The sequence below is a fragment of the Rhinoraja longicauda genome, chromosome 6 (assembly GCF_053455715.1).
Source record: "Rhinoraja longicauda isolate Sanriku21f chromosome 6, sRhiLon1.1, whole genome shotgun sequence".
In the NCBI taxonomy this organism is placed as follows: domain Eukaryota; kingdom Metazoa; phylum Chordata; class Chondrichthyes; order Rajiformes; family Arhynchobatidae; genus Rhinoraja; species Rhinoraja longicauda.
The window spans coordinates 65,268,834-65,295,413 of record NC_135958.1 but is presented as its reverse complement, the minus strand read 5'-3'; the positions used below and the strand labels follow the sequence as shown (position 1 = coordinate 65,295,413).

At 42.4% G+C, this 26,580-nt stretch overlaps 1 protein-coding gene across 3 annotated transcripts in view; it reads left to right on the top strand.

Annotated features, from left to right (window-relative positions):
• The first annotated feature begins 1,641 nt into the window (after positions 1 to 1,641).
• Positions 1,642 to 26,580, top strand: part of LOC144594525 (uncharacterized) — a 208,110-nt gene continuing 183,171 nt past the window's right edge. For all 3 annotated transcript variants that reach the window (XM_078401186.1, XM_078401183.1, XM_078401184.1), the window contains exon 1: positions 1,642 to 2,234. In XM_078401186.1, coding sequence (XP_078257312.1) covers positions 2,109 to 2,234 — 126 coding nt within the window. In that variant the 5' untranslated portion in view covers positions 1,642 to 2,108. The remainder of the gene's footprint in view (positions 2,235 to 26,580) is intronic.

Genomic DNA, 26,580 nt, shown 5'->3' with positions numbered 1-26,580 from the left:
TAATTACTGCCTGATGTACTCTTAATCATCAGCAAAGAGAACGGATGGGAATTATCAGTGTTTCTAAGTGGCACTGCTCATCAATAACCTGCTCACTGATGTTCACTACGCGTTCCAACAGCAAGTTTCGATCACCACCCTTTGCTAAACATCTGCTTTGTTCTTTCCACTGCTCCTAGTTCTAATGAAAGTTTAGCAACATCAGCAATATTAACTCTGTTTGGCTTTGCACAGATGTTTCTTGACTTACTGATGATCTCCGACACTTTTTGTTTGAATTTTGAAGCCATGGTCCAAACATACAAAAGAGACAGATTCCAGGCTCATGAGATGAGAGTGAGCATCCCCATCGTCAAGGTATTCATGAGGTCATGCTTGGCATTGCGGACACATCGTAGAACCAGGGGCAATGTGCATCAAGGGGAAAATTAGTCCAATGTCAGGAGCTGTACTTCCAAAGATGATTGTGATTGGTTGTTTCAAGTTAATGATGCCAAATTTAGGCCTCCATTGCAAGAGTTTCTCTTGGCAATAAACTAGACAGTAAGTCATATAGCCCCTTGAGCATGTTCAACCATACAGTAATATGGTTGATCGTGCCTGGTCTATTTTGTTAAGTTCATTCCTTTAGTCCAAAATTCTACTCCCTACCCTTCATTCTCTTAGTCCAAGCATTCATCAGGCTCAGCCTTAAATATATCCAATGAATGAATATCCCTCTGAGGTGGACGATTGTCAGACATTACTGCATTAACTACTACATTACTACAATGGCCAGTGCTTGGCGTGGAGTAATACTGTATGGTATACAAAACCTAGTTGTGACCAGCCTAATATCTATGGGATAGCTGTAAATATGGCAAGCATTATCTTATAGATTCTGGATATAATTAGCATGTCATTTGAACAGGTACATGTAAAGGAAAGGTTTAGAGGAATATGGACTAAATGCAAGCAAATGGGACTAACTCAACTAAAAAAACTGGTTGGTATATGGATGGGCTTAAAGGTCTCTTTCCATGCTAATGACTTCATGGCATAATGGAACACGCAGTGGATGTACAGTTATTGCTGTATACTATGCCAAAACTGCATGATCAAAATCTTAGACATAAAAAGCTGGAGTAACGCAGCGGTTCGGACAGCATCTCCGGAGAAAAGGAATAGGTGACGTTTCGGGTCAAGATCCTTCTATACATTTCTTAGTGTTGTACAGAGGATTGCTCACTGTACTCCTGTCCATCGTTGTACACGGTATTTATGCCACGCGTTTTGTCAATACCTATGCCCAACGTGGTTAAATGGTTGCACACCGTATGCACAACTGGGTTGCATTGAGGTGATGTACACTGTGTCCATCTGCAGTTATTTCCCTATACACTGTGTGCAGGGTGGGTGTTCGTTCCGGGTGTTGTGCACTGTGTGAGCTGTGTCCACTGTGTGCACGGCCAGAGTTATGCCCAGGTTGTGTACACTGTGTGCATGCCTGGGGTTGTATCCTGGTGGTGTACACTGTACATCTCGGTGGTGGTGCACACTGTTGTGTTGCCCGGGGTTTATCCAAGCGCTGTTTGCAGAGCCTGCGCGGCGCTGCCTGGTGGCGGCGCTGTTTGTAGGGAACGATAAAAGCGGAGGGGCAGCGCGCGAGCCGGGGCAGAGCGGAGGAGAGGAGCGCAGCGCGAGCGGTCGGCACAACGGTCCGGAGTCTGTCCGCCCGTCGGCTCCGGGCAGGGGGGGGTTCTGGAGCCAGAGACGAGCTGAACCTGGTCTACATCTGCCTCCTCCCCCCTGTCTGTAAGCGAAGCGGCCCAGGCAGTGCGGCCATGGAGTGAAGCCCGGGGAAGCGGGCGTGGGATCTGCCGCCAGCAGCAGGGGAGCCGAGTGCGGCCCTGCCGGGAACCGCTCGCACACCAGGCCCAGGCCGCGGGTACACGGCGATGTGAGAGCCAGCAACCGCCGAGGATTTAAACCGGGTGACGATCGGCCTGTTTGGCGAGCTGTAGCACCGGCCCCCGCTGTGATTTATTATTTTTTATTTCCTTTTTAAAGTCCATTAATCGCCTTTTAATTTCACTGCAGCGGTGGGATTTGCCTTTGCTTTCGCTGAGATGTTGGCCGCGGCCAAGGACAATCCGTGCCGCAAGTTCCAAGCCAATATTTTCAATAAGAGCAAATGTCAGAATTGTTTCAAGCCCCGGGAGGTGCACCTTCTGACGGACGAGGACCTGAACCAGGTGAGTGGGCAAAGCATTTCATGTGGAAAGAGCAGCGGTGTTTGCTTTATCATTCTTCCCCGATTTCTGCAAGTGGTGATCATGGTCTTTGTTGTGTGATTTGGTGTGAATAATAATACTGCAGCTTATATTTTGGCTATGGGCAATTTACCGAATCTGTCCCTGACTTTTATTCGGGGGAGAAATGGCAAAGACAGAATGTGTTTGAACATTAGCAGGGTAATATCTCTTGGGTTTGCACCAACGTTATGACTATTTGTTTTGGTTCAATTAAGTATATGGATTGAAGATTATGGACCATAAATATGCTACTTTATGCTTAATAATACTTCATTTTAGGTTTTGTACAGCATTCAGACCTTTCCTTCCCTCCCCCCTTTCTCCATGACATTAAAACATTGGAAATTAAAATTCTAATTAGGTTATTAATGGTTCACAGTAAAGTCAATAAGAATCCTTAGACTATCATTTCTATTATCCTTATTACTAAGAGAGGAGATGCAATCATGGTAACATCAATGCAGATTAAATATCCACAAGGAACTGCACTGGATCTGTCTACTTATTCCTGACCCCTTTCCATCTCCCTCTTTCTCTCTCCCCATGCCATGCAAACTTGTGTGTGTATGTGTATATATATATATATATATATATATATATATATATATGCACACACATTTATGTTTTCTTTAAAATTTACATAGTTTTTAAGGTCGGTTTACAATGATTGCAATTATATTAACTGATACAATTGAATATGTACTACAATATATCAAAACATTGTTTTTAGAAATAATATTTATTCTTTGTAAATATTCAGTAGTTGCAGAAAACAATGACTTCAAATATCGAATAATGTCAAAATGATAAAATAAGTATATCCTCGCTAGTAAATTCACGTACTAATTTTTCTAGTAAGTAGAAAACATAATGAAGCGATTATTTCCTGTCATGATCTCTTGACTCGCTCTAGTACTTTATCTTTTTGTAAATTTCCACTTCAACTTTTGCTCGTTTTGCACTGTAATAATTCTAATGTACCATGATCAGGATACATTTGAAATTGTCAAGAAAACTGGTCAAGATGTCAAGGAAATTAGTTGAAATTTGTTTTTTATTTGAGATACTGCCTTTTCATCTCCATTATGAAATGAAATAGTTGGAGCATTGGAGTGATTGTCTAACACTATTCTAACTGAGTGCTTAATAGGAAACTAGTGTACAAAATCTTTTTTTGCATAAAACTACTTTGATCATGAAACATTACTTTTTAAATTAAAGTTTTTTCTCATTTTTTCCTTTTAAATCTTGTACTTTAAAAATTGTAAATGAATTAAAACTTGTTCATTTAAGTGTGACAATAATGATTATTTCTAAAATGAAGGATCAGAAACTTTACCATCTTGATCAATTGTGCTATAATCTGTTAAGGATAATATTACTTAACTGGGTGTTTGTGCTACCCTTTATCATGTGTTTTATATATCAATGCCGTTAGTTACTGTGGTTGCCAAAAGATCACTGAATCTGGATGAAAGTTTGTGTTGCTGTGTCTCTCCTGTCCATGTGGCCCCAGCTAAACTAGGGTTCTCTGCCCATTTCTCACCTTTCCCTTTTCATCCTTGCTTTAAAAAAATCCTCCTTCAACTTGATCTTGACAACCACATAAAACCTCTTCATATTCCTTTTTCACTTCTTGATGCTGAATGTAGAGCATTGAAATCAATTTCTGTTCATGAGAAATAACGTTTGTTTATGTATGAATGTTACTTGCTCTTTGTGTTTATTCTTTTGCATGTCAATTGAGGATGATATTTTGCAGAAGAATTTGAATAAATTAGATGTACTTATGCCCACTATTTGCTTGTGATTTCTCAGACTTGGATAAAAAATGTGTTTGTTTCCTTTTAAACTAGTTTTGAATACTCCATTTCACTGCAAAAAGTACAAAGCTTTATGACATTTCCACAGTTCAGAGGCTTTTGGAAGAGTACCACTTGAAAGAATGGTTAGCAAAATTAAGGCCAATTGGGAAAAAAGTATAGCATGAATGAAAAAAAATGGTGTCAAGTCAGAAAATAGTCATGGTAAACTGGAGTGTTGTTGACAGTGGTGATTTTGTGTGGTGATTGCTACAACCACTTTTATAATGTGTGCAGGTGAAATTTGCAGATCTCATGAAATTTGGAAATGTAAGTAGTGAAGCGAAGAGTTAAAAAAAATTACAAGTGCATAAAGGTCGTGGGCAGATTGGGTAGTCAAGTGTCATATATAGCTATGTGAAGTGACAGGTTTGGTATAAATAACTAGAGGAGACCACGCAGGTTTAATAACACCATTCCAAAGTTTATGAAGGAAAAGAAGGACTTGTTTGTGCATTCTTAGGCAGTCGTTCAGTTTGCTGAAAGATTTGATCTCATTGCCATGAAGGGTGAATATACCTTTATGTTCACAAAATGCTAGAGTAACTCAGCAGGTCAGGCAGCATCTCGGGAGAGAAGGAATGGGTGACGTTTCGGGTCGTGACCCTTCTTCAGACTGATGTCAGGGGGGGACAAAGGAAGGATATAGTTGGAGACGGGAAGGTAGAGGGAGAACTGGGAAGGGGGAGGGGAAGAGAGGGACAGAGGAACTATCTAAAGTTGGAGAAGTCAATGTTCATACCGCTGGGCTGCAGGCTGCCCAAGCGAAATATGAAGTGCTGTTCCTCCAATTTCCGGTGGGCCTCACTATGGCACTGGAGGAGGCCCATGACAGAAAGGTCAGACTGGGAGGGGGAGTTGAAGTGCTCTGCCACCGGGAGATCAGGTTGGTTAAGGCGGACTGAGCGAAGGTGTTGAGCGAAACGATCGCCGAGCCTGCGTTTGGTTTCACCGATGTAAAGAAGTTGACATCTAGAGCAGTGGATGCAATAGATGAGGTTGGAGGAGGTGCAGGTGAACCTCTGTCTCAACTGGAAAGACTGTTTGGGTCCTTGGATGGAGTTGAGGGGGGTGGTAAAGGGACAGGTGCCATAGTGAGGCCCACTGGAAATTGGAGGAACAGCACCTCGTATTTCGCTTGGGCAGCTTGCAGCCCAGCGGTATGAACATTGACTTCTCCAACTTTAGATAGTTCCTCTGTCCCTCTCTTCCCCTCCCCCTTCCCAGTTCTCCATCTATCTTCCTGTCTCCACCTATATCCTTCCTTTGTCCCGCCCCCTGACATCAGTCTGAAGAAGGGTCTCGACCCGAAACGTCACCCATTCCTTCTCTCCTGAGATGCTGCCTGACCTGCTGAGTTACTCCAGCATTTTGGGAATAAATACCTTCGATTTGTACCAGCATCTGCAGTTATTTTCTTACAATACCTTTATATGTGATTTGTGCGAATACAAAGGTTGCCATTGAATATCAACTACTACCTGGTCGTGACCACGTCACTCTTATACCAGTGACAAATAAGTTGATTAGGGAGCTTAAGGTAAAGGATACTCTGAGATAGTGACCATAATACGATAAAAATTCAACCTGCCGATTGAGAGGGATAAGATAAAATCAGATGTATCAGTATTTTGTTGAGTAAAGGTAACTTTCAAGACACGAGGGAGGAGCTGGCTAAAGATGATTGGAAAGAGAGTAATTCGGAAGATGCAGGATCTTTTCATCCCAAATATTAAGAAAGATTCTAAAGGGAGTATGAGATGACCATGGCTGACAAAGGTGGTCAAAGACAGCATTAAACTGAAGGAGAAGGCATATAATATGGCAAAGATTAGCAGGAAGTAGAGGATTGGGACTTTTAAAAACCAACAGAAGGCAACTAAAAAGTCAATGGGGAGAAAATATGAAATATGATGGTACACTAGCCAATAATACAAAACAGGATACCAAAAGTTTTTCAGATTTTTAAAGAGTGAAAAAGAGGCAAGAGTGGACATTGGACTGCTGTAAAATGACACTGGAGAATGAGGAATAAAGAAATGGTGCATGAATTGAATATGTTTTTTAAATTAGTCTTCACAGTAGAAGGCAGCAGCAACGTGCCGGATTTCCAAGAGTGTTGGGGCAGAGATAAGTGCAGTTGCTATTACTGAGGAGAAGGTGCTTGGGAAGCTGAAAGATCTGAAGTTGGATAAGTCACCTAGACCAGATGGACTACCCCCCAGGGTTCTGAAAGCAGTAGCTGTGGATTGTGCACGCATTAGGAGTAATCTTTCAAGAATCTCTGGAATCAGGATTGCTTCCGGTGGACTGTAAAAGCGCAAATGTAACTGACTGTTTATGAAGGAAGCAAGGCAAAATAAGGGAAATTAAAGGCCAGTTAGTTTAGTTTAGCGATAGTGCGGAAACAGCCCTTTCGGTCCACCGAGTCCGCACAGACCAGTGATCCCCGCGCATTAACACTATCCTACACACCAGCGACCACGCCGTACACTTAACACTAGTCTACACACTAGTGACAATTTGCAGTTATACCAAGCCAATTAACCTACAAACCTGTACATCTTTGGAGTGTGGGAGGAAACAGCAGATCTCGGAGAAAAACCCACGCGGTCACGGAGAGAACATACAAACTCTGTGCAGACAGCGCCCATAGTTGGATCAAACCCTTTTCTGGCGCTATAAGGCATCAACTCTACCGCTGTGCCGCCCAGTTGGTCTGCCTTCAGTAGTTGGTAAGAGTTTAGAGTCATTTAATAAGTACTATCCGGGCGTGGACCAGTTGGGTCCAAAACTCTCCTGCGTGCCTGACAACACTCCGTGCAAACCTCTCCTGCAGGCGCGGCAACGGCCGTTGGGTGCAAGCCTCTCCTGCAGCGGCAGCCTGACGGTGACGGCCATCTTGTTTGACCCTCTGCCGCCGCACTGCACCACGAAAGGAGGAAGGTCAGGCGTAGGGCACGCCGGGACGGGTGCCGGTCCTCCCTGCGGGGGGGGGGGGGGGGTGCATTTATTAAAGTTTATTATGTTAATTGCCTTTAAAATGTAACAAAACTTGATCAATCAAGACTGCAGGGAAATGGTGAGTAGGGTGGGCGTAAAATTGTTGCGTTATCGTGTGATAAAATAGGCAAAGCTAGCATGGTTTTGTGAAAGGGAGATCTTGCCTGAAAAATATGTTGGAATTCTATAAGGAACTAAATAGCAGGATGGACAAAGGGTAATCGGTGGATGTTGTTTACTTGGATTTTCAGAAGGCCTTTGATAAAGTACTGCAAGTGAGGCTGCTAAACAAGATGAGAGCCCATGGTATTAGAGGAAAGATCCTAGTATGGACAGAAGGTTGGCTGAATGGCAGAAGACAGAGTGGGAATAAAGGGGACTTTTTCTAGCTGGCTGCCAGTGACTAGTGGTGTTCCACAGATGTTGGGTCTGCTATTTTTCTCATTGTTTAGTGATGATTTGGATCATGGAATTGATGGCTTTGTGGCCAAGTTTGTGGACGATACGGAGATAGGTGATGGGGGCAGGTAGTATAGAGGAAGAAGGGAGCCTGCAGAAGGATGGCAGATTGGACATGGGCATTGCCCAGGAATGGGCAAAGAAGTGGCAGATGGAATACTGCGTTGGAAAAGTGTGCGGACATACACTTTGGTAGGAATAAAGGCATAGATTGTTTTCTAAATAGGGAGTGGATTTGGACATCGGAGGTGCAAAGAGACTTGAGAGTGCTGGTGCAGGATTCCCAACAGATTAATTTGTAGGTTGAATCAGTTGTAAGGAAGGCAAATGCAATGTTAGCATTCATTTTGAGAGGACTAGAATATAAAAGTTAGGGTGCAATGCTGTAGTTTTACAAGGCACTGGTTTGACCACATTTGGAGTACTGTGAGCAGTCTTGGGGCCCCATAAAGGAGGAGGGGTGTGTAGGAAGGAAGTGCAGATGCTGGTTTACACCAAAGATAGACTCAAAACTCGGAGGGACAGGCAGCAGCTCTAGAGAGATGGAATGAGTGCTTCAGGCTGAGAGTCGGGGAGAAGGAAACTAGCGATATGGAAGAGTACAAAGAGCATGCAAGGTGTGAAAAGGACAAATCAAAGCAGACCTTATCATGGAAATGTACAATGGTTCATTGTTGGCCATGGGGAAGGTGACAACGAGGCATATAAACAGCAAAATTAACCAGGAGGGCAATGAAGCTAGTAGGAGAATTAGGGTGGGGAGGGATCGAGTGAAAGGGAAAGCAAGGGTTACGTGAAGTTAGAGAAATCAATATTCATACCACTGGGTTGTAAGCTGCCCAAGTGAAATATGAGGAGCTGATCCTCCAATTTGTGTTTGGCCTTGCTCTGACAATGGAGGCACAGGACAGAGGTCAGTATGGGAAGCCGAGTTAAAGTGCTTTGCAACTGGGGGATCACGTAGGCCCAGGTAGACTGAGGGAAAGTGTTCAGCGAAACAATCGCCCTGTCTGCACTTGGTCTGGCTGATATATAGGAGTACACACCTAGAACAGTGGATCCAGTAGATGAGGTTGCAGGAGGTGCAAGTGAACCTCTGCCGACAGTAGATACAGTAGATGAGGTTGTAAGAGGTGCAAGTGAACCTCTGCCAATTAATCTACTGTGTTCCAGATGTGGACTCCTACATATCGGCGAGACCAAGCCCAGAATGGGTAATCGTTTCGCTAAACACCTTGGCTCAGTCTGCCTGGGCCTGCGCGATCTCCCGGTTGCTAAACACTTTAACTCCTCCAATTCCCATACTGACCTTTCTGTCCTGGCCCTCTACCGTCAGTGAGGAAGTATGAAGTGTCGCAGATTGCATCCTGCAGGAATGGTCATTATTGCTCTATTGCAAATCTTTCAAGCTAGGTAGAATTACAGTTGGGTGACAGTTTTTGCTACTGTTGACTTTATGAAGGTGTATACTGGTACCAGATAATTTGAAAAATAGTGCCAAGACAAACAGAAAATGTCAAAATGTAGTTCCTGTATTGACCTAGAAGGATATCTAGCAACAATTTTATTGAGGTTTTAAAGGTAAAGAGAAAATTGTTATTTAAAATTTAACTTGCAAGGTCTGTGGATTTGAAAGTCTTTTGCGTTTGACTGAATTGAACCCGTTCAGATTCCTTTTAGTTTGTTTTTTGTAAGAACGTTGCCATTTGAATTTGAGTATTTGTTGACACTTGGTTTAGGTTTGGCAGCTGCAGAGATTATAGTGTAGTAATATTTCTGAATAGTGTTGGGAAAGTAAGAAGAGTATCTTGGTTTCTACATAACCACTCCCCACTTTCCCTCAGCATGTCTCCTGACAATGTGTATCCATTTCTTCTATAGAAAATGTATCAAATTTTTATGGCAAATCCAATCAAGGGAACTAGTCACGAATTTTGTTTTGGACAAAAGAAAACAATGTTGAATTGTACAACATCGAAGTTATTAATGTGCTGTTGTATTTGTTTGATTTAGTCGTAGAGTGAGGCAGTGTAGAAACATGCCCTTCAGCCCAACTTGCTCACACCGGCCAACATGTTCCAGCTACACTGGGCCCACCTGCCCATGTTTGGTCCATATCCCTCCCAACCTGTCCTATCTATGTACCTGTCTAAGTGTTTTTTGAACGTTGGGATATTCCCTGCCTCAACTACCTCCTCTGGCAGCTTGTTCCATACACCCACCACCCTTTGTGTGGAAAAAGTTACCCCTGAGATTCCTATTAATTCTTTTCCCCTTCACCTTAAACCTATGTCCTCTTGTCTTCTATTTACCTACTCTGGGCAAGAGACTGTTCAAGAGATCTATTCCTCATGATTTTATACACCTCTATAAGATCACCCAATATCATCTGGCACTCTAAGGAATAGTCCTAGCCTGCTCAAGCTCTCCCTATAGCTCAGACCCTCTAGTCCTGAAAACATTCTCGTAAATCTTCTCTGTAACCTTTCCAGCTTGACAATACCTTTCCTATAACATGGTGCCCGGAACTGAACACAATACTCTAAATGCGGCCTCACTAACTTCTTGTACAACTGCAACATGACCTTCCAATGGTGAGGTGATTTATGGTGATTTAAACTATGACATCACCTAAGCTGTTCTTTTGCAGTTTGTAGTTCTATATTTATTAAAACAATAGTGACTGAAAAATAGATTAAAAAAAAAAAATCAAGCTTTCATTTTGTTGAAAATTTTAAATGTCTACCTTTTGATATAAGCCAGAAAATGCTGGACCTATTCAATGAATTGGACTGTGCTCAACCCCACTTTGGAACTGGGAAGTAGACAAAATAAGTCAGATAAACTGCAGGGATGCTGGGGGGGGGGGGGGGGGGGGAGGGAGAGGAGGGAATGTCTCTGATGGGGTAAAATTGGGGTGACCGTGTGGATAGCTGTAAACAAGATTATCTGGTTAATGAGTAAATGGGAGCAGTTGGAGCAAGAACAGAGACAAGACTGGGCATTGAAAAATGCAGAGCTGGATGACATGCCTGCCACCACTAGTTAAATTCTCCATCCCGCTCCCAATTCTGGCTTGCCAGCCTGTGGACTCCTGCACTGTTACAGTAATGCCCAAAGCAAGTTTGAGGAACAATGCCTTCCCTTGCATCTGGGCATGTTGCACCCTTATAGATTCAACATAGAATCTGACAATTTCAGGTAACTTGATTTTACCATCTTTATCAATTGCATGTCTATGACATTGGTTCACCTTGGAATATGGAAGAGTACAGCACAGGAACAGGCCTTTCGATTGACTATGTCTGTGTCAAATTAAACAAAGCCTTTTGCCTTCACATGATCCATATCCTTCCATTCCTTCCACATTCATATGCTTATCTACAAGTGTCTGAAACATCACTATTGTATCTGCTTCTACCGCCCCCTTTGGCAGTGCATTGCAGGCACCTATTGCTTTGTTTCTTTAAAAGAAACTTGCTGCACATATCCTTTGTGGTTCCGTTGGTAATTTTGAGTGGTAGATAAATATTCAGGAGCATGTGATATAGCTTTCCCCCATCTTAAATATTGTACAAGGCTGCCAGCTTTTACATCTGAGAGCTGATAGGGTCTCTGAGATCTCATTTGAGAACATCCACCTTAGTGATGCATTTTTTAATTATCAGTGTACATACAAGTCAAAAGATGTGATTAAATAATCTGTTTGTAGCTATTCCAAAAAATGTTTTCCTGGTCATGTAGATGTAACCTAATTTAAAATTGGAATGCAATTTTTTTTTCAAGAACTTTTCATGACCTCAAGACATTCTACAGTGTTTTACAGTCAGTGGAGTACTTTTGAAGGTTAGTCAGTGTTCTGTCGGAAATTTGGCAGCTAATCAAGGGAAGGAGGTTATTAGATTTTAGATTCTGTGATCTTGCATTATACTAATTGCCTGCTGCATTGAATTATTTGTAAAGCACTTTTTAAGATAGCCCAAGGCCTTTGATAGATATTTTAAAGGCAAATGAAAACAGAAAATAATGGAGCACTCAGCAGGTCGGGCAGAATCTGTGGAAAGAGAAACAGTTAATTTCTCAGATTGAAGAACCTTTTCATCAAAAGCTGTATTCGATCTGAAATATTAACTGTTTCTCTTTCTAGCACCTGCATATGGCTCATTTTCTACATTAAATACTGGGTTGTATGTTTGTTATTTTAAATTACCTGCTCGGGGAAGGGAAGCAAGCAGTTTACAACATTAAAAAAAGTTGGCCAACAATGTAACCCCTTAATTATAACACTTAATTTGCATTTCTTATAATCCATGTACTTTCCAAAATGAATGAATCTGGTTAGATCTGAAGGTGTAGAAACAAAGAACTGCCGTCGCAGCTGCGGCTTGCCTGCAGTCCGTCTGTCTTTTGTGTTTTTTGTTGTTTTTGTCTGAATTGTAGTTTTAATATGATGTAGTGTTGTATGTTATGTTTTGGGGGGGGGGGGGGTGGGAGGGAACGGGAACTGTAACATTCTCTCTCCCGAACGGAGACGCGACCTTTGTTCTGTGTCGTGTCCCCGTTCCCGTTGCGGTCTTCCACCGGCCATGCACCTGGGACCACCTGGGGCTCTGGTTCGCAGAGCCCACGGCCCGGACTCACCACCTGCGGCGCTGGCTGCCTGCGGATGCTGCGGGAACGGCTGCGACTCGTCTCCGGAGGCTCCGGCGCGGGCCGCGTGGACGTCGGAAGGCCGCAGGCCCCTGGGTGGGGGCCGACACCGGGACCTCCGGCAGCGGCAGAGGCAGCGTGTTCGCCCGCCCCGAATCGCGGGGCTTGGGTCGGCCCGCCGTGGACCTTTCACCGTCTGGCGCGGCCTGAAATAGGCCGTGGACCTTTCACCGCCCAGCGGGGGCTTCAATATCGGGAGCCCCGACCGCCCCGACGTGGCAACTCCAACAGCCTGACCGCGGGACAAGACGGCAGGGAAGAGAAAAAGACATTCTGGCCTTCCATCACAGTGAGGAGGGACTGGAGGAGACTCACTGTGATGGATGTTTATTTTTGTTTGGTGTTAGTTGTGGTTGTATGTGTTATTGCATTTTTATTGATTAATCTTATTGGTCTTATTGTTGAACTGCGGGTAATGTTTCATTTCACTACACATTTATGTGTATGTGACAAATAAACGACTATTGACTATTGACTATTGAATATGCTGGTTAATACATAAAAGGACACAAAGTGCATTCGGGTCCGGCAAGGCCAATTGGATCTCCTGGTTGCTAATCCTTCCAATTGGATCTCCCGGTTGCTAATCCTTGTTTCGCCTTGTATTCAAATCAGTCTTTACTTTGAATATTCAGTGACTGAGCATTTATCTCTCGAGATAGAGTTGAAAATCTTTGATATTTTCTGTGAAGTTGTTGTTTTCTCCTTGTAGACCTAAATGGCTGCCAGCTTGCCCTGCTGCAGTGTCCAAGTCCTGGACCATTAACCAAGCAGAAACAATCCTTTGGCATCTATTATTCATTCTCAGAATGTTATGTATATCTAAATGAGATCACTCATTTCTTTTAAACTGCAATAACTCTTCATAGGGCAAAGCATACGCCCAGGAGTCCCTGTGGTAACTTTCCTCTGCCCTGACTCCAATGCTAGAATTTCCTATGAGTAGAGTAACTTCTTTTTTGCAAGTGTTTTACAAATTAAAATGTTTTATTTTTCTTAAATTAATTCCAAATGTGTTCAATGTGCTTCCTTCACTATACAAGAAATGTGCATTTTGTATGATTGAATTTTGGTGAAACTTTGCTTGTGGACACAATGCAATGTTTCCAGTGCCATGTTTATCCCATTAGGTTCGTGTAGGGAAATGTTTTGCTGATATGTTTTTATAGGGCTTCTCACCATTATGAAGTTGCATTTGGATCCCAAGTGAGCACTTTTGGGTCACATATGTTGCAGATATTATAGAATTGGGTGTAGATGTAGGTCACTAGACCACAAGCCTGCTCTGCCATTCAATTATGTCATGGGTATTCTGATTGTTACCTGAGCTCCACATTCTTGCTAAAGAATCTGTCCAACCCAGCCTTAATAATATGCAAACATTCTGCTATCACTGCCCTTTTGAGATTTTAAAAGACTTGTAATCTTCTAAGAAATTGTGTTTCTCTTGAACAAATTCATTTTTAAACAATGAACTCCTGGCTGTAAATTCTTGTAATTGTCATAAGATCCCCACAGGATCCTAAAGTATCTTTCACTCTTGTAAGCTTCAGCAGAGATGAGTGTAGCTGGTCTGATTTCCCCTTAAAAGACAACCCAGCCATTCAGATACTGGTTTTGTAAACATTTTTAATATGTCAGGGTTCATAGAACAAGTGCTGTCATTCAGTTTAGGATTTAATTCCCAATACACGGAGGTAGAAATTGTGTGGTACCCCACACTTCAGTTTTGTCGTCATCACATCTATTTGTTCAGTTTTTAAATCCAAAAAAACTCCCAAGCACATTTTTGTTTGATTGTTTTTTGTTCTGCACCTCTATTCTCTATAAAATCTGTTTTTCTAATACCTTTCTGTTCTAACTTTACCATATTGCTCATTTTGAAAAAACCTAGACTATAAACAATGGATTTACTAGGCATCATTATCCCCTCTTTTTATGTTTGTAACAATTTTAGCAGGATTTTCCCCACTGCTTATGATAGCTGCAACATTACAGCCCTGAATGTCCCCAAACTCTTTCTAGGTAGTCATGGTTTTTAGTCCTCAGCATTAATGCAGTGCAAACTGCATTCATCTGTTATCATTTAATAGAAGTGTGTCAAATTATCTTTGTACATACAATATTTTTCTATGGAAGGAAATCATGACATTTTGTTCTCGCCCCTGCACAACGGAAAGCAATGGGGGCAGGGGATTGGTTCTGTTGCATTTCTCTTCTGTTTGATAGAGACCATAAATGAACTGACCAAATAATTTTCCCTTTTAGACCATCGTAATTACACCATACGCACCGTCAGGATTGGCTATTTTTTAATTTTGTTGTACTCGTTGCAATGACAATAAATGAATATTATTATTATTATTATTATAACTTGCTTACATGAAACAAGCCTATAGTGTAAAGTGCTTGTAGATTGTGAGCAATTATTTTGGGGAATAGTACTTTGCCTTGGCTAAAAGTAGATTTCGGCAAAATGTAAAACTTTAAAACCCAACCATGTTAAAATTGCAATGATTAAAAGACAATTGGACAGACTCATGGATAGGAAAGGTTTGGAAGGGTATGGGCCAAATACAGGATGGCATGAGTAACATGAGAGGGGGAGTCTGAGGAAGGTCCCAATCCAAAACCACCAATCCATGTTCTCCAGAGATGCTGCCTAACCTGTTGAGTTACTCTAGTATTTTTTTAATTTTGCTTACAACCCAGCAGTATGAATATTGGTTTCTCTAATTTCAAGTAATCGTTCCTGCCCTCTCTCTCCATCCCTCCCCCACCCAAGTCATTGTACTAGCTTCAAAGTCATCTTATTGAGTCTCATTGTCTGTAACTTGTTTTCACTTAGACCGCAGCCTTTCTCCTTTATCATTGTTATTTTTTTGCATATCTTTCATTCATTTGTTCTATATCTCTATATCCCAGTGACATTTTATGGACTTTTTCTCTTGAATGGTAACATTACAATGCTGCAAAACTATTTTCTGCACTCGTAGTTTTCTTTGTATTACCTGTAGTACTTGTTTATGGCTTGGTTGTATTGTGTATGGCATCTAATTTAATTGAATAGCATGCAAAAAACATTTTTCCCTGTACGTCTGTACATGTGACAATAATAAGCCAATACCATTTGTTAATCACTTGCTGCAATGTCAATTGAGGGCATTTGTGTCAAGCTCTCTGCCATCGATCTTTGCAGTCTTCGTGGGTCCACTTCACAATTTAATTTCTTGCCCATCTTTCATTGTGGTATGCTACTTGTTGTCGACCACAAAAAAGCAATTTTTTACCTGTTTCCTAGTTAGGCAGCCAGTCTTCTATTCCCTAGTTATGTTGCCTCTTAAATTGTGAGCTCATCAACAATAAACTTTACTTGTGTTGCTTCCACACCCACACTATTTAGTTTAAAGCCCTGTCTACAGCCTAAGTGATGCGATTTGCCAGGATCTTGCTCCCAGCAGGCTTCAGTGGGGTCCGTCCCATCGGAACAGCTCCCTTCTTCCCCAATACTGATGCCAATGTTTCACAAATTCAAACCCAATTCTCCACAATAATCTTTGAGCCACACATTTAACTTTCTAATCTCATCGACTTTATGCCAGTCTGGTCATGGCTCAGGTAGCAATCCAGAGATGATTACCTTTTTGGTTCTGCTTTATAATATAGTTCCTAGTTGCTCAAATCCTCTCAGCAGAACCTTTTTCCTTGTTTTACCTTCGTCATTGGTATCATTCCTCTGTGTCTGTTCCCTTGACTGAACTAATACCAATTACAACTACATGTTTCTTCTGCGTTCTCTCCCCACCCTGCTGACACTTGAATGGCTTCCTGATCCATAGTGCCATGGTTAGTTGCTCATCCTTTGACTTTTCACTTCTGCCTTTGGCGCATTTGACTTCTGCCTTTGGCAAACACCACCAGAAGCTTAAGATCTCAACTAACAGCCCCCATCTTCGGAGGTTGGCATTGAACTCTTCAATTTCAGATAATCAGCCTTTGTTCTGAATTGACTAGTTGTAATGCAAGGTCATCCAGTTGTAATATTAACTCTGTCTGTCTCCTCAGATGCTACCTGATTTTGCTTCTGAATAGAAAGTGTTCTCAAGTTATTGGAAATATTTTCCAAAAATATTCCTGCCCAGTCATGTCTAAAGCCTAATTGATGAAAACAGAATAAAATGGCAAGAACATGACCTCAATTTCTATTCATTCAAAGGATTGGTCCTCATAGTGAATATAACATCAGAAAAGTATAATTTGAAATGTATAATTATCAAAATTGCCCTTGGCTGTCTTTTATCCCGACAACCAGGCCACCAAGTTTAATTCAAAATATAAGAAAGATGTCAAAAGAGTATTGCCTTTTTAAACCAGGGACACTTTATATTCTTGGTCTGAGTGTGAGTTTTAATATAAACTGAATGCCTCAAATGGGTGCAAATGTAGAAGTAGTAGTGTTGATCACTACTTATCATTTACTAACCCGAGTATATTTCATTACAAATTGTCATTCAAGAATAGGAACTGGAGATAAGTGTACATGCTGGGCACCAGCCCATGAGCAGGGTCTTCAGAAATTTGCGTTGAACTAATTTATAACTCTGTTCCTGTTTTACTGCTGTTTTTTGATTTGCCAGTTCATCTTCAGGCTGCTCTGAATGTCACCAGTTTGACAACTGTCAAAATTGTAGAGTGTTTATTGGCACGACTTTATCAGCCAATGAATTGGTGGTTGTACTGCACAACTTGCAGCAAGCAATTTTGTGCCAGGTAGTGTCAAAACATTCAGTATTTATTATATGACAGCAAATTAATCCCACTTGGAGACCACATTACAGTGCTTCAAATATTTTAATGCAAATAATTTTTATTTCGCCTACATTCCGCTGGGCACACCACCATGCGTCTTTCAGATGATGCTGCAATTTCAATAATGAGCTTTGGTTTGTCACAATTCAAAGAAACTTAAAATTACACTCAAAACAATTGCCCAATCATTGATATTCTCAACTTGAATAGTGATGAAAAGCAATTTTGCAGCCAAGCAATTGAGGGGACTGCAAATGGGATCAGATAGCATATACAGAAAATCATGAACAAGTCAGTAGCTCTGTTTATGCTCCAACCCCAAACAAACTTCTCGCTATTACTGTTAACTCTATCAATCTATCCAATTTCTTGTATCCAATGGAAAATAAACCAAAAATGTACAATGTTCAATTCTAATTTCCAAATTGCATAAAGCAAAGGGATTAATTGTAGAGGACGTGAAAATAAACTTCAAGAATTATGCTTTTACTTCAATGTTATAACCATCAGGAAAGTTGGAAATAATGGATCTCTTCTGTTCTGATTGATGTCTTTAAAGTGGCGAGGACAAAACTAGGGGCCAAAAATTCTACAAGAAATTAATGAGAAATTTCTTCTTGCTGAACAGCCTAGAATATGAAAGCTAATGCCAGGTGGAGTAGATTGGCTACCAGCATAAGTATGTTTAAAAATAAGCTAAATTGGTAACAAAGGGAGACTGGAATTGAGTTGCACAAGTTTTCTTTAAACTGATTTTTTTTCCCAGCTGAATGATGAGGTGTTTATTTTCTTGGATGCGAGTTGTTTGTTGAGTTGGAAAACCTGGCTTATGCCTGTCCTGTATTTAATTTGGAAAATTCTAGTCATTTCGGTTGGATATTAGATAAACTGTGTGACAGATGATGGCCAATAGAGGGGTTAAGGTGGATGTTGGCGACATCAAGATGGTTTGAGTCATGGGTCATGTTTGGGGATATTGGAATCTAGAAACGACCCTTTGGTGCATCATATTCTTGCAAACCATCAAACACCTATATGGATTAATCTCATTTATCAGCACTTGGCCCATAGTTTTCTGTGAATTGCTCATCTAGATACTTAAAATATAGTGAGAGTACCTGCATTCACCATATTCTTGTAGTGTATTTCAGAGGTGCTTCATCAAATTCCCTTTAAATCCCTTGACCCTACTCTAGGTCGTCAGAAATTTAAAAAAGATTAGTTGTGACATTGCTGATCAGAGGGACCACTGCTTCAGAAGTCTGATAGGATATCCTGGAGGCTAATGAGGATAAATGGGTAGATATGTAGGAAAGAACTGCAGATGCTGGTTTAAATTGAAGATGGACACAATGCTGGAGTAACTCAGGGGGACAGGCAGCATCTCTGGAGAGAAAGAATGAGTGATGTTTCCTGGTTTTGATACCCATTCCTTCTCTCCAGATATGCCCACTGAGTTACTCCAGCATTTTGTGTCAAAACGGGTAGATCTTGGGGTGTAGTCCTCCTGTTAGTCGGTGGGAATTACTGGAAATGTAAGCATATTGCAGAGGAGTTGTTGTAGTAGGGAATTTTAAAATTTTCCAATATTGATTGAGATTGGCATAGTATGGGGCTTAAATGAGGAGGAATTCATAAAATTAATTCGAGATTTATAACGCAGTACATAGAGTTTCACCTAGGGAGGGAACGAGGACGAACAAGTGATTTCAAGATTCTGGGGGAAGCCTTTGTGAACAGTGAACATAGTTTGGTAAGTGTCAAGGATACTAAACTGGGGTAGGCAGATTTTGACAGTGTAAAACAGGAACTGGGAGCATTTGCTGGGGGAAAAAAACAACAACTGATAAGTGGGAGGTGTTTAAAAGTGAGATGGTAAGAGTTGGAAGTCGGTTCTTACCATCTAAGAGCAAGAGGCTGGATAGGCTGTGACTTTATTCCACTGGAAAGTAGAGTCCGCCAAGGGTGGCTTTTAGAGGTATATGAATTATTTGGTGCTTAGCAGATAATGTGGATGGATAACAAACACTCTACAGTGGGGAAAAAGGCCCTTTGGCCTCACATATTCATGCTGAATATGATGTCTTTCAGAGCAAGTTGTATTTGCCTGCGTTTGCCTGAAAAATCGCTCTAAACCTTTTCTTTCCATGCTCCTGTCCAACTATCTTTTAAACGTTGTAAATGTTCCTGCTTGTACAGCTTCCTCTGGTAGCTCATAACATATGCCTACAACCCTCAATTGAAAAATTGCCTCTTGGATCCCTCTAAATCCTCCCCTTTTCACCTTAAATCCATGCCCTCTAGTTTTAGATGCTGTTGTCATTACTTGAAGGAGTGGTTGGATGGCTAGGCATTTATTCCTTGGGAGCTCAGCAGTCTGAGGAATGATCTTATAAAAGTGCATAAAATCAGGGGAGGGATGGATAGGATATACACCGTCTTTTTCTCAGGAATCAAGAACTAGAGGGCATAGGTTTAAGGTGCGAGGGGAGAGATTTAATAGAAACTCGAGGGGCAACTTGACTCTAGAGTGGCAGGCAATACTGAGTATGGTCTTGCCAACTACTTATACAGTTGCAACCAACCGATATTCCAACCAATGAACCCATGCATGTCAAATGTCACCTTCACCACTCTGTTTACTTTGGTTGCCACTTCAGGGAACTATGTACCTGTACCCCTATGTCTGTTCTGCAATGCTCTCCAAGGCCTTGCCATCCATGGGGTATACCCTGTCCTTGTTTAACTTACAAAAATGCAATACCTTACACTGAGTTAAATTCCATCTGCCATTCCTTGGCCCACTTCCTCAGTTGATCTCGGTTGCAGTTGTAATCCTAGACACCACTGACATTGTCCATTATGCTGTCAATTTGGTGTTATTGGCAAACTTACTAACCATGTTAACATCGTCAACTGAATCGTTAGTATAGCTGGTAAACAACTGGATGCAGCAGCTATGCTTATGCACAACTGGTAACGGGCCTCCGATCTGCGCACCAACCTTCCACTACCACCTTCTGACTCCTTTCACCAATCCAATTTATATTTTCCATTGGTTAGCTCACCCTGGATCCTACATTGAAGGTTTAATTAGGGTAAAGGAAGTGTTTAAAGAAAACTTTAAAACAACACAAAGATCTGGCAAGACAATCGACTTTATTCAAAAGCGCCAAATACAGTGATCCCTTGGAGCAATCTTAGGAGATTGTTCAACGAACAAAGATTCATCTGCTTATATACAGACTTACCTTTTGATGTTCTGTTTACTATAGCAAGCACTTTAGAGGTTTTCCTTCTTCCAAATGGTCTTATAACAATTATACATCGCGCACCTCTGAACGACACAGCAGAGTAAACACGGCCCAATTCCACACCATTACATATAAGCATATGTCCTGTTATCCCTTTGACCTGATTTTATTGTTTTATGATTGCCGTTTGTGCTTTTACAACAGAGAACAGAATCTGATTAAAGTAAACTACAGTGAGTGTCAGCTATGCATGCTCAGTTTCAACCTTCTTTAAAGCACAGAATTATAATGCATGAAGAGGACTTTAAACATTTTAAGTACTCTACCTATCCCTATCCCATTCTGTCTTCTTGAAGCTTTGCAATTTATCTTTGTCAATGTTGGGTATAGGAAATTGGTGTTGGACGAATCTCTTGAAGTTTATAGGCGATATTGGAGAAAACTGTAGGGATGATATCTGGTGGAGCCAGGGGATACGATTGAGAGTTTATATGAATCCTCATTGGTATTCACTAGGGAGAAGGAAGTAGAAGCGGGAGAGGTACCCTCGTATTCAATAGCATGCTTGTATCAAGGAGAAGGAAGTGCTAGAAATATTGGAACACACGAGGATGGATAAATCCCCAGGATGCTCAGAGAAGATTGCAGGGGCTCTGACAGATAGTGGCATGCACATTCATTAGCCACAGTTATGGTATCAGATGACTGGATGAAAGTTGATGCCTTGTTCAAAAAGAGTAGTCGGGATAAGTTTGGAAACTATAGGCTAGTGAGCCTTGCATTAGTGGTAAGGAAGTTGATGATTGAGGGACAAGATTTGTGTTCGCATGGAAAGGCAGTAACCGATAAAGAGTCAATATGGTTTTGTATAAAGGAGAACTTCTCTCAAATTAGTTTTTTTTTTAAGGTGGTGGCTCGGGTTGAATGGTAAATGTGATTTACTTGGACTTTAGTCAGATTATGGCAAATGGTCTATGGTAAGCTAGTCCAGAAGGTTACGGCGCAGATGAGGTGAAGTGTGTTGGCAAAGCTGGATACAAAATTGATTGGGTAAAATTGGAGGCAATGGTGGCGGAAGATAATGGTGGATGGGTCATTTTCCTGACATGATCTGTGTTTAGTTTCTATGATTCTGTGATTAAACCTATGTCTTTTCATAAGCTGACAAAACCAAGATCCGGGGATTTTTTTGTTTTTGTATGTCCATTCCCTCTTTCGATGCTGCCAGACCCACTGAAACTCTCCAGCACTTTTTGTTTTGCTAAAGATTCCAGCACCTGAAATTTCCTGCCTCCCAGTTTAGGAATATGGATTTGTCAGTTTCCAAATGACACCTGTGTGATTTCATTTGAAATTCCCAATGGACAACGTAACTGAGAAATAGGAAAGGGACATGGGTGGTAACATGTGGATACTAGTGTAAAAGTGAAAATTTGGCATAAAGCATTATAAAGTGGTTAAAATTGGAATTGTGAGAACTGCCACATGGGAGAGTGGCAGATCAGCATTGGATAACGATAATGTGCCACTATCACATCCAAGCCTATTGCTAGTTTGGAAAGAATAATAGGAATTTGTTATTGTATTGTATTGTATTCATTTATTGTCATTCGGTACCGAGATACTGAACAAAATTACATTTTCCAGCAGTCACAGAACACACAAAAAAGAACACAAGACACACGACCCCAACACAAACATCCATCACAGTGACTCCAAACACCCCCTCACTGTGATGGAAGGCAACAAAACTTCCCCTCTCTACCCCCATGCCCACGGACAGATAACTCGACCCCTACCGAGGCGACTGACCCGCACAGCCCCCGCAAGGGGATGGAAGTCCCCATGGCCGAGCGATGAAACGTCCCGCGGCCGTACCGGGCGATTGAGGGCCCCGTGGCTGAGCCGTACCGGGCGATGGAAAGTCCCGTGGCCGAGCCGCACCGGCGATGTTAAGTCCCGCGGCCGAGCCGCGCTGGGCGATGGAAGGCCCCGCGGCCGAGCCGCCCCGGGCGATGTTAAGTCCCGCGGCCGAGCCGCCCCAGGCGATGTTAAGTCCCGTGGCCGAGCCGCCCCGGGCGATGGAAGGCCCCGCGGTCGAGCTGACCCGCGCGATGTTAAGTCCCGCGGCCGAGCCGCCCCGGGCGATGTTAAGTCCCGTGGCCGAGCCGCCCCGGGCGATGTTAAGTCCTGCGGCCGAGCCGCGCCGGGCGATGGAAGGCCCCGCGGTCGAGCCGCCCCGGGTAGGTCCCCTGGCCGAGCCACGCCGGGCGTTGGAAGGCCCCGCTGCCGAGCCTCACCCCGACCTAAAAAAGAAAGGTTTCCCCCACCCCACCACCCCCCCACCCCACACCCCCCACACATATACAGCCAAAAAACAAAAACAAAAAAATCCACCCCAACACACAACCAAAAGGGAAAAAAGACAACAGACTGCCAGCGAGCCCGCAGCCGTTGGGCGCCACTCCCACTCCTGGGCACACGTGTGCCTGGGATGCCATTTGTGACTTTTAATCGTAACCTTTTCATTAATGTTAATGCTAGCAATCTGATTGGAAGAGTTTAAACACCGAGTTGCAGGAATGATAGCATCAGATTTAGGAGAGGAAAAAAGAAACCTCTAGGTGAGATGGTAATTTTCAAGGCGAGCAGGTTCAAAACATTTTTTGGAGGGTTATTATGACTTTGGATCTAAAGTGAGTGGAACAATATACAAGTAAGGAGAACTATCAACAACATCTGACAATCTGGGGGTCCAGGAAGGGAAGCTGGTTTGTGGACAGAGTGGTGGGAAAAGGGCAAAAAGAACCTTGTGCATTTGAAAATAATTTATTATGTTGCCAGTTTTCATGTAATATTAACTTGAACTCTTGGGAAAATGCCTTGAGTGCCTCTTCCACGTAGAGCTTCCTGCTGCTTTTCTGTTTCTCTACAATACCTTAAAAGGAAGCCTCCAGGCTCAAAGCCACTTTTGGCTAAACAGAAGACTTTTTTTTTACATTAAACACTCTTCCTGTTTCTGGCATTTTATGCTGACAGGCAGATATTTTTATTTTAGGTTGGATTCTGAGAGCCTGGCTTTTGAGAATCTCTCCACTGTCAAATTGGATAGGGTACATGCCAGGCTAAAGCCAGAGAATCACCTGCAGAAAATAAACATCCTGCTTGCATATTGTTGCATCTCGTAACCCCTAAAGAATGTATCAGTGTCCAATTATTTCAGTTTCTCATTTTCCTAAATTGTTATTTGACTACATCTACTTGAGAACACAGTTGCCTATTTCCTTGTATATCTAACAGCATTCTGAGGCACCTTACCATTACTCCTTGACTGCTACCACTATCTTTTAAATTATCTGGAAAATCAAAAGCACTTATTCAAAACCCTTCTGGCCACCTCTTAACTCAAACAATCCATTCTTCCCTCTTCTTGCATTTGTCTCCTGGTTTGGTAAAGTCCTAATGTAGTGCCTCTTGATGCTGCTTGACCCACCAAGTTCTTTCTGTAGTTTTATTTTTTTGCTCCAGATCCCACATTCTCTTGTCTCCTTAATAAATTCCTTGTTCTTAACCCTCGCTTTCAAAATTGTTCATAGCTTTTAACACACCCCTCCCCTCCATCTCGGTAACCTTCCCAGTCCCTCCTAACAAACTTATTAGGAGCAGAAGTAGGTCTTTGGTACCTTCAACTTGCTCTGCTATTCAGTAAGGACATGGCTAATCTCTTAGACCAAACTCCTGTTCCACTGGCCTTTGAGAAAAAGGCTTCCAAAGACGTGACCTGAAAGTAAAAATTGACTTTTCTATCTTGAGGTGAGAGGCAAGGGATTTAAGAAGGTCCTCCGGGGTAACTTTTTCACTCAGAGGGTAGTCCGCATCTGGTATGAGTTGCCAGATATATTACGAGAAGTGGATACAATTGACTTTTAAGACTTTTGGACAAATATCTGGATAGGAAGGGTTCGGCGAAATATAGGTCAAATACAGGCAAATGGGACTAGCCCAGAATGCCAACTAGGTTGCCATGGACAAGATGGGCTGAAAAACCTATTTCCATGCTGCATGACTGAATAAATAGCTCCCTATTTTTGAAAAGTGACCCCAAAGTTCTAGATTTCCTTGTAAAATTAAGTGTCCTTGACCATATAACTGTCGGAGAGACAAAATGTGTAGGAAAGAACGGCAGATGCTGGTTTAAATCACAGGTAGACACAAAATGCTGGAGTAACTCAGCGGGACAGGCAACATCTCTGGAGAGAAGGAATGGATGATGTTTCGGGTCGAGACCCTTCAGACTGATGTCGGGGGGGGGGGGGGGGGGGCGGAACAAAGATAGATAGAATGTTGTCGGAGACAGTGGGAAAACTGGGGAGGGGATGGAAAGAGAAAGCAAGGGCTATCTGAAGTTATAGAAGTCAATCATCTGCAGAAAATAAACTTCCTGCTTGCATATTGTTGCATCTCGTAACCCCTAAAGAATGTATCGATGTCCAATCATTTCAGTTTCTCATTTTCCTAAATTGTTATTTGACTACATCTACTTGAGAACGGGAGCCTCAATCGCATCGACACAGCAGTTTTGACTGCCCGACCGCGGGTGAAAAAGCATGAAGGAGATGAGACTTTCTTTACCTTCCATCATAGTGTGGAGGTGCCTGGAGGAGAATCACTGTGATGGATGTTTGTGTTGAATTATGCGATTGTGTGTTTTGTGCTTTTTTCGTGTTGTGACTGCATGGTAACTAAATTTCGTTCAAATTTGTTTTGAATGACAAATAAAGTTATTCTATTCTATAAAGCTGGGGAGTAAACTATCCAAGCAAAATATGAGGTGCTGTTCCTCCAATTTGCACTGGGCCTCTTTGTGCAGGATGGAAATTAGTGGTGAAGTTGAAGTGAGTGTGTTCTGCATGGGTGCAGGAGGCAGCATCAATGCAGGAAAGACTTCACCTATGTTTTTTAACTCTTCCATTCCCACCATCTAGGGATCTAAACATGCCAACCAAGTGAAGAAGTAATTCACTTGCAATTCTTCCAAACTACTGCACTGTCTTCTGTGTTCATGTGCTTTGTTTCTAGCCAATAAAACAGCGATAAGGATTGCAGAAGCAAGAAATGTGAAGCTAGAGGAAGGAATATAGGTGGGGGTAAAATGTAAATGGTGAAATGATTGCATATCCAGGTGGGGCACTGGGGGGGGAGGGGGAGAGGTGGCAAAGGTGGGGATTGTTTACCTAAAATTTGTGAATTCTGAGAATAGGGTGGCACAAGGGAGTGCTGCTGCCTCTCAATGCCAGTCTCTGGTTCAATCCTATCTACTGGGGTGTTGTCTGGGCAAAGGTTTTTGTGTTCTCCCTGTGACTGCGCGGGTTTTCTCTGGGCGCTCCGGTTTCTCATATTTTAAAGGCTTGTAGGTTAATTGGCTTCTGTAAATTGCCCCTAGTGTGTAGGACTTGGAATTAGTGTACAGGTGGCTGATGATTGGCGGAGACTCAATCAGCCAAATGCCCCGTTTCCATGCTGTATCTTTAAACTCAAACGATCATACCATTGGGATAAGCTATTCAAGTAGAATATGAGATGCTATTCCTCCAATTTGTGTGTGATCTCACCTTGGCAATGGAAGATGCCCAGAGCAGAGAGGTCAATTTGGGATTGGGAAGGGTAGGTAAAATGGTGAGAACCGGGAAATCCAACAGGCTTAGGTAGCCCAAGCACAAGTGTTTAGGAAAACGATCTCACAATCTATGCTTGGTCTCACCGATGTACAGGAACCCACATTGGGCACTGAGTGCAGTAGACTTTAGAGATATAGAGTGGAAGCAGGCACTTCAACCCACTTAGTCTGTGCTGACTAGTGATCACCCTGCATGCTAGCACTACCCTGCACACTAGGGGCAATTTACGGAAGCCAATTAACCTATAAACCTGTACATCTTTGGAATGTTGGAGGAAACTGTAGCACTCGGAGAAATCCCATGCAGTCACGGAGAATGTACCAACTCCGTACAGCCAGCACTCGTAGTTGGGATCGAACCTGGGTCTCTGGGGCTGTAAGGTAGCAAATCTACCATTGTGCTGCCCCAGTACACGAAGTTAGTGGAGGTGCGCATGAACCTTTGTCTCACTTGGAAGGAGTGCTGTGGTTCCCTGATGGATGTGAGGGAGGAGGTGTAGGGACAGATGTCA